The following is a 13966-nucleotide window of genomic DNA, read 5'->3' on the forward strand; positions in this document are numbered from 1 at the left end:
ATCAGGTCAAACATTTTGACTAGGAAGTCATGTGCCATGCATATATTCTTCAAACTTAAAATTTCATCTTGGTTTGCTAAATTCTATGCAAAGCCAAAAATTAGAACATGCTTCAATCTTTATTTTAATGTGTATGCCATGAATCTACACTCTCCTTGTTGTTGAGTTCAAATATTTTATTTATTAATTTAAGGAAATTTGAATCTCCTCTTATTTGAATTTTATTTTAATACATATCACATATATACTAATAATTTTCTTCCATGAACATTTTTCTTTTTAAAATAGGGTGTCTGAACCAGTTTGCGCGTACCTCGACTAATCCCTTAAGTGACTAGTACAGTATCCTACTGCCATGATTACCTGCTTATATGTTGAGAGTTAGGGGGATTCGAACTTGAGACTGTACGCCTTAATCATCCATCCCAACGCTCTTTCTATCACTTGAGCTACCCAAAGGTGGGTTTCCATGAACATCTTAATTTTTATTTTTTTCTTCATTTTCTCCTGAACGATCTAAAGAGAAAATCTCTTATATGTTTCTGTAGGGTATGTTCATCTATATATACCCCAATAGATTGTTTCTCAAATCGTTGTAATTGATGTTTGATCCAGAAGAGAAGGAAGAGGTGTTCAAGAAATGAGTTTTTTTTTTTTTTTTTTATTCAATAAATAATCAAACCCATTTAAAGTGGGCATGTGTAAAACTCACTTCCCAAAAACTAGCTCAAAAGCGGAGGGAGAACAACCACATATATATACCATAATAGTCTATCAAATTGGCGATTTGTGATAAATACAACTTCTAACATTTATTATTCCTTAGAAAAACGTTTAATAACATTATTGATTTAAATGATATATTCATAGCATTAATTTATAATCTTGGAGAAATTGAAATAAGTGAGATTCAGTTCACTTGGAAAGAAGTAAACTAAGTGTAAATGAACCTAGTTCTTGTAGTATAATTTAAAGCATAAATTAACTTTTGGAAATTAACAACCAACAGCATTGTAATTAGTACCTTGATCTACACACATTTATGCACTTGTATGAAGAAGATTTTGTATTTCTTGTCATCAAATTCGATTTATTGGGAAGATGCATGAGATGAATTAATATTAGTTATTTAAACAGTCAATTAAATTTTATTTAAATTGGTTTAATTATCACAGTTATAAAATTTAAATTTCTTCCCACAATCTTATAGGTGAAAATTTTATTTGTAGATATTAAAAGTTGTATTTGTCTCACATCGCCGATTTGATAGATTACTATAATGTAAATATGTGGTTAGACTCCATCTTCCTTTAAACTAACTTTTGAGAGTGAATTATATCTAAATCCGTTTATCATAGTACCATAGTCATGTTTATTTGGACTGCCGATGATAGGTTTGGGTAAATAAATTATAATATTGAAAAAATTATTCTACAAAAGCAAACAGATTGAGAAAATCGATTGCATGTCACGTGTAATACATGTATCACATCATTTATATGCCGAGTCAATGAAAAAGCTTTGCCACACAATATTCATGAGAATAAATGTGTTACGCCCATTCCTTCTAAGATTTTTTTTAAAGCAATTCAAGTAGCAATTTTCAAACGACTGCAAAACCATTTTTTTTTACTGTAAAATGAGTTCCAGCAAACAGTAGATTTCATACAGCAATCTCCATTAATATATATATATATATATAGTTCAATTTTAGCTCCTACAATCATGATAGTCGTCGATAAGGTTAATTTTTTTTTTCTTTCCCACATAAGAAATAGCAAGAGCTACAAACCTTGAGTTAACTCCTCCACTGGTTTATTACCACCCTGTTCTCGAAACTGATTGATGCGAAAATAGCACATCAGGAAAAAGCCTCCATGTCCCTGTAAAAATTTTGCAAACTTCAGCATCTAAAATGGTTTTGCAATACATATTTTGGAGCATAATTTCTTGCAAGTTCCATGTTCCATGGTTTTTTTTTTTGATAACCGAGTGTTCGGCCCAATTTGTGTATATTTCAACTAATCCATGTGGTTCATTGAACACTTTACAAGTCTAATAGATTAGATAAATCACAAATGTTGTAGGTGATCATTTTGTGAGACTTAAACAGAAGACCTCTGAGTCACCCACTCAAATGGCTAAAGTCTTGTCATCCGACCATAAGGCTAATGGTTTATACTTTATAAGCAAGAGATGTTATAGGTTGAGAAACCCGAAAACTAGATTTTGAGAATACCTGGATCTAGGGGAACAAGATCTCTTAACTTGATTTTTTGACTTAAATTGAGACACACTATTTTCGGTCATGAATATTTTTCAATTTAATGGATGTGAGAAAAAGTTCGGAGATAGTAATTTTGTTTGCCATATCAAAAAATTTTACACCATTGGATTGTATTGGATCCACGACTGAAAATTTATGTACCAAATTTAAGTTAAAAGATCACGTCCCAGGTCGAAAACAGAGAATATATTATTCTGATAGAGTTTTGCTAATATAAAAAGCATAAGAAGTTATTATCTATGTCTAGTTGGGGCTAAGTTGTAGATAGTAAGTATATGAAAACAAATAGTCTATTATAAGACAGACCTATAAATAACATGATACACTCGTTATATCTAACACTTTCTTAAAAAAAAAAAAAAAGTAAATAAAAATTATTTGAGGATAAATGGATTCTATAAGAGGGAGGTGGGTCTTGGATTTGGCAAGTTGGCAACATGTAGAAGGTCATAAGAGAGTTTTTGAACAATTCAATCATTAAGTACTTTCTTAATCACAAGGATTATTTTAATAATTTTGTTTAAAACATGATTAGTGTATATATTAATTTAATTTAATCTAATACTGCTTTAATTATTAAGTAAAATCAGGTCAAACATTTTGACTAGGAGGTCATGTGCCATGCATATATTCTTCAAACTTAAAACTTCATCTTGGTTTGCTAAATTCTATGCAAAGCCAAAATTTAGGACATGCTTCAATCTTTATTTTAATGTTGTTGTTAAGTTCAAATATTTTATTTTTAGTCCCAAACATTGATGTTAATATTTTACTTTTTAACTCTTAATTTAAGGAAATTTGAATCTCCTCTCATTTCAATTTTATTTTAATACATATCACATATATACTAATCATTTTCTTCTATGAACATTTTTTTTTTAAACTAGTTGTCTGAGCCAGTTTATACGCACCTCGACTAGTTTCTATAGATAATTAGCATATCATATTACTGTCATAATCACCTATTTAAATCTTGAAAGTCAGAGGGATTCGAACCTGAGATCGTGCATCTTAACCATAGATCACATCATTGGTTCTACCATTTGAGTTACCCAGGATGAGTTTCCATGAACATCTTAATATTTTTATTTATTTTATTTTATTTTATCTTCATTTTCTCTCTAAAGAGAAAATCTCTTATATATATATATATCTCAATAGACTATTTCTCAAATGGTTAATTGATGTTCAATCCATAAGAGAAAGAAAAGGTGTTCAAAAAACTGAGGTTTTTTTTTTTAATTCGATAAATAATCAAACCCATTTAAATGAACCTAGTTTTTGTAGTATAATTTAAAGTACAAATTTATCTTTTGGAAATTAAAAACCAAATAGCATTGTAATTAGTACCTTTATTTATCTACATGCATTTATGCACTACTTGTTTGGAACAAGATTTTGTATTTCTTGTCATCAAATTCGATTTATTGGGAAGATGCATGAGATGAATTAATATTAAATTTTATTTAAATTGGTTTAATTATCTCAGTTATGAAATTAAGTTTCTTCCCATAATCTTATAGGTGAAAATATTATCTGTGGATGTTAGAAGTTATATTTGTTTCGTATCGTCAATTTAATAGGTTGTCATTGGGTGTATATATATGTGTGTGTGTATAGTTAAACTCTCTCTTAAGCTCTTAGCTAGCTTTTGCGAGCAAGTTTTATTCAAGTCTATTTATCATGGTATCAGAGTCATGTTTGTTTGGGTCGGTGATGGTGGGGTTGGGTAAATAAATTATAATTGTTGAAAAAAATATTCTACAAAAGCAAACAAATTGAGAAAATCGATTGCATGTCACGTACAATGCACGTATCACATCATTTATATACCAAGTCAATGAAAAAACTTTGCCACATATAGTCATGAGCATAATGTATACATAACACAAACTTATTCGTTTGACGTATAATTAGAGGAGTAATGCTACATTTACAACATTTTTCTCACAATCTTGACGTGGTAGTTCGAAATTAGTCAACTGCAATTTTATTAAGTGTGATCCATTACAAACTGACCAATTACAAGCTGTTACGTCAGGGTTGTGAGAGAAAAGTTGTGAGAAAGCGGTTGTAAACGTAACATTATTGCAATTAGAGCATGTGTTACACCCATTGCTTCCAAGATTTTTTTTAAAGCAATTCAAGTAGCAATTTTCAAACGACTGCAAAACCATTTATTTTGACCGTAAAATGGGCTCCAGCGAGTGTCTTCCAAATTTTGTAAAAGAACAGTATATTTCATACAGCAATCTCCATTAAAAAAAAAAGAAAAAAAATTTATACAATGAGTTCAATTAAGCTCTTACTTTCATGATAGACGTCCATAAGGTTAATTTTTTTTCTTTCCCACAAAAGAAATAGCAAGAGCTACAAACCTTAAGTTAAGTCCTCCACTGGTTTATTACCACCCTGTTCTCTAAACCGATTGATGCAACGATAGCGCATCAGGAAAAAGCCTCCATGTTCCTGTAAAATTTTGCAAACTTCAGCGTCTAAAATGGTTTTGCAATACATATTTTGGAGCATAATTTCTTCAAGTTCCTAATAAAAGTAAAGAAGCTACTTCATTTGATACTCACAATAACTTCAACGAGACGAATAATTATCAGAGCCCCTTTTCAACAATACGGGGATACCCCGAGTAGTGGCTCCATGCCAGATAACTGATGCTGCAGGAACCTGTATACTGATTCAGTCGTCATGGCAGCTATTCGAACAACAATACCTATTCCCTGCAGACACACAGAATTTAATGGAACCTTGAAGCATGTTACGATGATATAACAATAGTGTTCCGGATAATTGAAGTGATGCTTTCATATCTACTGATTCCCATACCCCTTTGAAAAAAGACAATTTCTTGCCCTAAAGGAGCAAATCCCGTATATTATGATAAATCTATGGTATATGATAATATGATTAACTGGTTATCCAATTCTCCTTCAATGAAAAAAAGAGAGAAACAATCCATCAATACTTTACATTGTACATCAACATTTAATACAAAAATGTCAAAAAATCGTGAGACATACAATCATATATACACACAGGAGAGAGCATATAACATGAAATCATATTACTCACTAATAGACAGGTGTAAATTGTCTTAGTTAGGATAAAATTCAGAAACTATTGCAATCCATGAAATTGGTCAAACATACCTTAGGACCAAAGACACTACAAGAAGCAATAAAGGTTGGTTTGGCCAAACGATGATCAGAGTTTGTTTTCCCATGATGGCTCAATCCAATGGAAGGAGCGTATAATTGCTCAGACATCACCCTCTTCACATTTTCTTGAACTTGATTTTGAATATGCTTCAGCTTTGGCCTATAATGCATCAATCACTTTGATCAGTTAATTTCAATTTCTAAAATAGCTTTTCATCATAACGAAACTAACAAAACCACATTGAAAATTTGTAAAATCATCAAGGTGGAGATAAGTTATAGTACATGATGAAGTATCTACCCCAAAAGTATGACCATTGCAATGACTTGGTAATCTCGCATGCGTTCTGCAATGTTGGTAATGCCTCCTTGTTCTAGCAGTACCTGTAACAAAACAATTAACTAATTGTGACACTGAAATATATGAAGATGTATGAGTCTACAACCTTCAATGCATGTGGCTGAAACTTTTGTAATAATATTTTTTAAGAAAAAAAGGGTCAATAATTTACCATGGAAGTTAAAAATAAATGAAAATATTATATAACCTGAGTTTGCATACGTTCTATCATATCTAGGTTCTTCAAATTTTAACAAAAAAGGTGCCAATGAACAGCAAATGAAATTTCATATTATGAGCTTGGCATCAAATCTCTCCCATGCCTACCACAAACAGCACTAAGCTAAGATATGTCTCTTGCCCAACAGTTCGGATTCAGCTACATAAATCACAATATATCATTATACCAGCTACTACACATAAGAGATTACAAATAGAGTATTGTAGACACAGGAGTAGAAGTAACATGCCATTAGAGAACCAGAAATAAACAATATGCACGGCTGGATGTAAATTGAAACTGGACAGTTTCGGGAAATTTCAGAAACAAAACGTATTGTAGACGTTATCAGAAAGTTAGAACCATAAATGGAATTGTTATCATTCACTAAAATAAAGAAGAACAAATGATGGCTGCTAACTGATGACAAGTTTATTGTTATGGAACTGTTGAGGTATAGTCAAGCAAAAAATGGTTAACAAAACAATCTGTATAGTAATGCTTCCAAGAGGAAGTTCCGTGTCTCAACTTTTGGGATGATAAGCTCCCGCAAGTTATCTACAAACATAAAATGTTCCCACTTCAATATCTAAGAAACTCAAGAGACTAAGGCATGCACATTTATTAACTGACAATGAAACCGATAAGTTGCAAGTGATGAGGATATCTGAAAATTTTCCATGTGAAAATTGAAACAATAATAATAGAGAGAAAAATTACCGTATCGAGAAACAAAGGCAGATCGCCATCTACAAATATGTTGTTGGTGCTCTTATATAGTTGAAAATCCCATTTCTCGCCACTTTCATGGCGTCCACTGGTAATCCAATCGACAATAACCAAATTTGAGTCTGAAACCACTCTGAAGATTTGTTTCTGAGAATATCTTGCAGTGGAAAAACATGTCACAGGATCCGGAATCACAGCTAAAAGGGCACCACTTCCAACTCTTGCCTACTGCATGGCAACGATAAACCCGCTGTCACTTCAAACCATTCACCATACCAAATATAAATTCATAAATCATTAACTTTATTATGACTGCGTCTACAAAACATCGAATTACAAGTCTTACTTCTTGCTTTACATCAATGCACTAAACTGCAAGCATTAGTAAGAAAGACATAACAATCAATTAACGCAGCCAAAAACAAGATACAACCAAGGCTTGAGCACTAGGCAGTGTCTTAATAAGGACTGAAAAATAATGAGATACATTCTGTTTTGGAGCAATTTTGATGCCATTAAAAGCGCTTTTTGCCAATTTCACTGTAATAGGCTAAGTATCTTCTGAAAAAAAACTTGATAGCTGTTTTTTTCATGAACAAACTAGAAGGAAAACACTTTTCTCATAAGAAAAGCACTTGAAGTACTTTTCATTTACTTAGAATCAGTCAAATTGCTTTCTACAAAAGCACTTCCAATGGCATTCTAGCCAAGAATTTACCCCCAAGATTTGCTCAGAACACTTAGACCCCAGAGTCATAACAAAGATTGACAAAAAATGAGATAGATTGTGTTTTGGAGCACTTTTGACACCATTAAAAGCGCTTTTGTGCTAATTTCATAGCAATAGGTTAAGTGTCTTCTGAAAGAAAAACAAAAAAAACCTTGATACCTGTTGGTTTTCATCAAAACAACTAAAAGAAAAGCACTTTTCTCGTAAGAAAGCATTGAATTACTTTTTATTTACTTAAAATCAGTCAAAGTGCTTTCTACAGAAGCATTTCCAATGGCATTCTAGACAAGAATTTTACCTCCATGATTTGCTCAGAACACTTAGACCCCAGAGACTTATACACCTTGGTGGAAGCTTGGGTAGTTAAAACAACAGTGCAGGCATCTCCAATACTAAATTCACAAGAAATAGAATCTCCCTAACAACAAAAACACATATTTATTAAAAAAAAAAAAAATCAAAACTTGAAGAGCTACAATTCACAAACAAAGCAAAAGAGTAAGAAATGCAACATACAGAAACAATCCCACCACCATAAGTGAGAGTATAAATCCAAACCGCATCAGTTTCCGAAGAACCCACCTGCAATGAACCAGTAACGTTACCGGGCCAGAAATGTAATTAAATAAATAATAAATACATTGAGAGAACAAGAAGAGAGAAAAGCTTAAAACCTTATTGGGGATGATGAATTTAAGAGGGTATTTAGAGAAGCATCTTGTGACAGTTGATTTCCCTCTCACTTTCTCAACTACCAACTTCCCTGTTACTGTTTCCATCTCTGACTTTGAGGGTCTCTTCTGTGAGTTTTCAAAGGTTTATGGCATCAAGGTCGCGAAAGGAGTTGGGCTGGGCTGGGCCGATTCTAATGTTACTATAGACTTGTTGGGCTGGGCTGGGCCGGCCCAATCCTAATTTTTCCTAAAGATGCATGGGTTAAAATAAATAATGGTTTGAGTTAAATCAACTTAAATCGGATTGATTTCATACGTTTATGAGTAATGCTATATTTATAAAGAAATTTTACAAAGATTTACAAATATAGTGATGTGATTAAAAAAATGAATGAAAGAGTAAATATAATGAGTTTGACTTTTTGTTTCACTATTCCATTCATTTTTTGTCACCTCATTTTGTATGAAAATTTATGTAAGTATAATATTATTGATGCTTAATTTAAAAACGTTCAAATGATTATTAGAAACTATTAAATGCCTCCAGATACAAAGGGTTTTGATATTTGCAAGGGATTTTTAATATCTGTAAGAGGTTTTTGATATTTTTTATTCAATTTTCTGATAATTTTTAGGGTTTCTTTGGTAATTTTAAAGGTATTTAATACTTTGCAATAAGTGTTGTGGCATTTTGTCATGTCATATTGTATAAAAATATTGTATTTGTAGTATTATTCTTATTTTTTTATTTAAAATCAATTAATCATTTTTAGCATGCTATTTGACAAATTAGACAATTGATGAGAACATTAAATTGTGTTATATAACAATGTTAAACGATGAAAGAGATAGAAGCAATAAGTACAAGCAAATGTACATTTAGGTTCGGTTAATTTTATTTGCATAATAATACTACACATATAATATTTTTATACAACATTTCTAATACAATATAATGTGACAGAAGATAATTGATTGATTTTAAATTAAAAATAAACTTTCACCCAATAATCTTTTGTCATATCATGTTGTATAAAAAATATTATAGATCTAATATTACTCTTTCTCTAATTATTGTTAGAGTTAATTACTAGACTTCCCCTGAGATTTCAATATTTTATAGGCACGTAGAAAAGATTATTAGGTTAACACAACTGCCCCGATCCTTTAACTTCTATTAAGGTTATTTCCCTTATACGCCCTCCAATATACAAAACTAACATGTTACTCCCTATAATAAACCCCTTACATCCTTCACCATTAATTTTGGCGTGAAAGTTGATTGAGGGCACCTCCAATTTGCTCCAACCCAGTGCTAATTGCTGCGCCAAATTGGTGTGGCACTGTAGCACCATCAATTTTTTTTTTTAAATTTTGTTAAGTTAATTTGATTATTAAATTTTACATCAAATTTGATTATTTGTATTTAATTTAATTTGATTATTATTTATGTTAATATTTATAATAATAAATTCATAATAATGATATAATTCATACAACGGCTCACCATGTTCTTCGAAATGCATTAATTGATCATTTGTGGGCAGAACATACTAATTCAGAAAATTAAATTACTATCAATATGAAATTTTATTTTTGTGCTGTTGTTATTTATTATTTTTTCTTTTTGGTATCATTTTATATTATGTAATGTTTTTCTATATTAAATGTAATGTTTATTTGATTAAATAAATGCTTAATTTTATTAAATTAGTATAATTTTCAAAGTAATTATTATTTAATAAAAATATCAGTCCCAATATTTAATTAATATATACAAAAATAATGAGTGAAATAGATTAATTGTTGATTATTACAATAAAAGAAAAAGAAAGAGAAAGAGAATATTCTAAGGAATATTCTTTTTGGTATAATATTTGGTGTAGTGGGTTGGAGATGCAATAATGTTTTACACCAAAATTTGTACTAATTTAGTGCAAAACTTGCACCAACTTGGTGCAATGGGTTGAAGATGGTTTGAGGGAAGGGAAAAGTAGACCTTTTCTGTTAAAGCACAAAATTATAAATTAAATATTTCAAAATAGAAAAAAATATTTAGAAAACAATTTTTAAAATAAAATATATTTAAGATTTAATATTATTTAAAAAAAATACTTTGTTTTCCGAAAGAGGTGTCCAACAATTAGCGATCGTCGGAACCACTATTCTTAGATTGTTGAAACCGATAATCTTATTTTTTTTAAATTACTATTTAATATTTAATTTTCAATTTTCAAAAAAATATATTTTAATTTTTTCAGTTTTTAAATTTTTACTTTGTAAAATTTCTTTAACGAAGCCCTTGAAGTTAAAGGAGTTGAGGTGTTTGTATTAAGCTAATGATATTTTTTTTATGCATATGTGATATGTTGAAACCTCAAGGGAGGTCTTTATAATTAAATTTTATTGTTAATTATCCTCCATTAGGCGAAATTAACAATAATTAAAGCAAAATCTCTAAGATGGCTCCCGATACTTATAAATAGGGGTGTTAAAAAATATCCAATACTCGAATTGGAACCAGTAACCGAACCAAACCAAACTGAAAAAATCGATAACTAGGAAATCTTGTTCGGTTTAGAGTACACTTTCAATTGTATGGGAGTTTGACGATTATCATATTTTTTGTTTTCCCATTTTGTATTTATCCATTATATAAGTTTTGAGATTTTTGTTGCTCCTCTTTTTATCTTATCGACCTAAAATTTTCATGTTATAAATAGTTCATATGGGCACACAATTTTATAGTATTAAAGATTGTTACACTCCCATTTTGTTATTTTCAGATTCGTCAAGATATTTATATTAATAAAGATTGTCTCACATTTCTATTTTACAAATTTTCTCTTATAACTTTTACGTGGTATTTCTTAATTGTGTATTCTATACCTATTTCAAGCTGACTAATTGCTAACTTTCATTTTTGTTTTTTTAGAGAAAACTTGTTAGATTGAGTTGTAAGTGTATTATTGCCCTATTTTTATAAATAGATCTTTTTGTCAACTTAAATTAAAATAAAAAGGGTAAGTGAAATGAAGGTTAGTGGTTGACGAAACGATCAAACGACCAATAATTAAATGGTTAAGAGACCCACCTGGAATCATAATTGGGTACATAGTGAGAATGTGGGGGCTTTGGAAATATGTATCCACGACTTTTTTATACAAACTTTCTTTCACAAACTTATGTGGCAAAAGATGATTGGGTGATTTTAAATTTTAAATAAATTTTCATCCAATCATCTTTTGTCATATAAGTTTGTATAAAAAGGTTGTGGGTGGTAATATTATTGACATGCTAAATTTCTTGTGGGTCATGGCTAGCAAAGACTTGAGTTATGCAAGAATAAAGCAACTTGCTTCGAAGTCAAGCTAAAACTATAGAGAAGGTGTGAAAGTTGGGTAATCTTTTACATATAACACTTATACCGGAATTGTGTTTTTTGATGATTGAGGGTATTTGAGCTAGATTGCGTGCACCTTATACTTAGAGTCAAATTTGACAAATTCACAAATTAGAAAAAAAAAAATTGAAATTGAAATTGAAATTATTTTTTTTTTTTTAAAGATAATTGGATATGTTTAGACAAAAGGCCTAGATCGACTCTTCCTTTTGGTGCTACAAATTATTCTCTCTACCTGAGACACTCTAAATTTCCGCCATAGGAGATCTGCTTGATTTTTGGTGGGGTGTACAGTGGCTACCTTTTCGGGGCCCATATGGTACTAGGAGGGTTTTTTTTTTTTTTTTTGTGCCTATTTTTCCATTGGTTTTTGCTGATATTCTTTGTCTGAAGGTTAGTATTTTCGTTCATAGAAATTGTATATCCTTTTTCCCTTTTGTTGCTGTTGTATATTTTGGTCCCTTGGGTCTGTTCAAGGTACACTGCTTGGCTCTAAAGGAGAGTTTCCTTCTTTAGGTTGTATTGTTTATTCTTTTATAAAATTACCACTTACCTAAAAGAAAATTTCCAATAAATCTAAATCTTCCTTTTCGTATTCATTTCTCTCCATGTGAAAGTCTGTATTGGGATAATATGGCATCGCAATATTATTTGTATTGTATTGAAAAATGCCAAAAAACGTAAAGCTGTGGAGATATAAAATATTTGACACAAGATTTACGTGAAAACCCTTGCGGGAAAAAACCATTCACTTTGTAATTGGGATAATACAATTTTCTCCTCTCTCGCAACACTCTCCTACGGATACAAATATGAGACTTGGTATTTTGATTTTTCCTCTCAAAATCACTCTAACTTACTCATATTTTCACATCTCATCTCCGCAGCTTATGTTGCCCTTATATAGAGATTTTTCAGTCGACCACCACTCTAGCTATCTTCCTCTCAAGCTTAGTCACCACTAAAGATAGCTTCAGTTGCCTTCAACCGCTCCAAACTTTTTTCTCTCAAGCTGCCATCAAGAAGATAGCTTCTAGGTGTTTTTCTTTCATGCTACCAGATTTCTAGCTTATAAGAGTCTTCCAAATTGCTTTACCAAACCGAGCCAACAATCATCCAAGAGTCCAGCTGCCATCAAGAAGTTTGGTCATCGCTTAAAGCCTCCAGGTGTCTTCCCAATGGAGAATTCAAGACACCTTCACAATTCTCCACCTTGGCTTGAATTCCTACAATCATTACATATTATCCTCTCTTGCCTCTCCTCGATACTATAGCTTATCTGAAACATCCAATAGTGTCCAAGCTAAGCTTGAACTTAGCTATTGGAATTGGTTTGGTCATCATATCTGTTGGATTCTCTGCTGTAGGTATCTTCTCAACTACGATTTTTCCCTTTTCAATGTGTTAGTTGTTGTATGGAGTTTTACGTAGTGGAAATTAAAAGATCCCCAACAACAACCATAAGCCCTAGATCCTTACACACAATTTTTACATTATTAGCATATAAACCGATACTAAATAAAAACGTTCAAGGTTTTATACCACCGTTTGGAGGCTCTTTCTTTGATGCGAATCGCTCACACTCTGAGACGAGAGTAAACTCTCAGTATCCACACGAAAACAAGACGACGATTATCTAGCAATTCGAAGTGCTAGTCAAAACCGCAAGGTTCAAGGATTCTTCTCCCCAACAATGGGCGACCATGGCTTGGGAGAGTGAGAGAGAGATAGAGAGTGGATGGCTAGGGTCTTTTAGAATATTAGTGTTATGTAATTTTTATTTTGCATTTAAATAGTTCAAATCTAAAACCCTAATCTATTATGGAATTTGAATTAATATATTACATAATAGATTAAATCAATATATTAAATTACCATCACAAGGTAATTCCACATGGCATATTTTAAATTCAATTTAAAAAATAATAATATATATATATATACATACATAATCTCACTAATTTTAATTTCCATATCAAATTAATATAAGCAAAAACCTCAACAAATTTAATTGTATTGTGAGATTACCAAAATGCGCTCTCATCTTAAATGACGAAAAATACTCTTCACTTGTTTATCCTTAATCTGTCTTCTATGTGTGTGGCCCCAAGGCTTCTCATCATATCGACAATGAGCAATATTGCAATTGATACACAATCAATCGTCTCACTAAACATAAACCAAAATTGACCTCTAGCAAGACATCATGGCCACCGGACAGATTCAGATTCAACGAAACAGCTTATCTATCAACGATACGGTTATTGTGCAATCAAATCCTTTCATCATCCATTATCTCATCAAGACCGAGGTACAAAAGTAGTGTCAACCTCGGATATCGTTGACATCTCGGTATTCAGTTATTGGACCAATGATTGGAAATAGATTGGATTGAACTACAACTCAATCA

General features: G+C 31.3%; 1 protein-coding gene across 1 annotated transcript; it reads right to left on the bottom strand.

The window, feature by feature from the left end:
- Positions 1 to 4136: 4136 nt before the first annotated feature.
- LOC116121434 (urease accessory protein D-like) lies at positions 4137 to 8271 on the bottom strand. The gene is made up of 8 exons (XM_031407395.1): positions 8154 to 8271; positions 7996 to 8061; positions 7778 to 7897; positions 6741 to 6974; positions 5762 to 5844; positions 5452 to 5620; positions 4870 to 5022; positions 4137 to 4756 (listed from the first exon to the last, which is right to left on the bottom strand). Exons 1-7 carry the CDS (start codon positions 8256 to 8258, stop codon positions 4909 to 4911), a joined length of 891 nt encoding a protein of 296 aa, XP_031263255.1. The 5' UTR covers positions 8259 to 8271; the 3' UTR covers positions 4137 to 4756; positions 4870 to 4908.
- Positions 8272 to 13966: the final 5695 nt, after the last annotated feature.

The sequence above is a fragment of the Pistacia vera genome, unplaced genomic scaffold (assembly GCF_008641045.1).
Source record: "Pistacia vera cultivar Batoury unplaced genomic scaffold, PisVer_v2 Contig980, whole genome shotgun sequence".
Lineage (NCBI taxonomy): Eukaryota > Viridiplantae > Streptophyta > Magnoliopsida > Sapindales > Anacardiaceae > Pistacia > Pistacia vera.

Bases quoted from the DNA above. Each gene is read 5' to 3' on its own strand.
- LOC116121434 (XM_031407395.1), bottom strand. From the start codon at position 8,258: ATGGAAACAGTAACAGGGAAGTTGGTAGTTGAGAAAGTGAGAGGGAAA. The intron at 5,621-5,761 runs GTAGATACTTCA...GATGCATTATAG, and splicing joins GCAATGGTCATACTTTTGGG to GCCAAAGCTGAAGCATATTC. The intron at 5,023-5,451 runs GTATGTTTGACC...GTGTGTCTGCAG, and splicing joins GTAGTGTCTTTGGTCCTAAG to GGAATAGGTATTGTTGTTCG.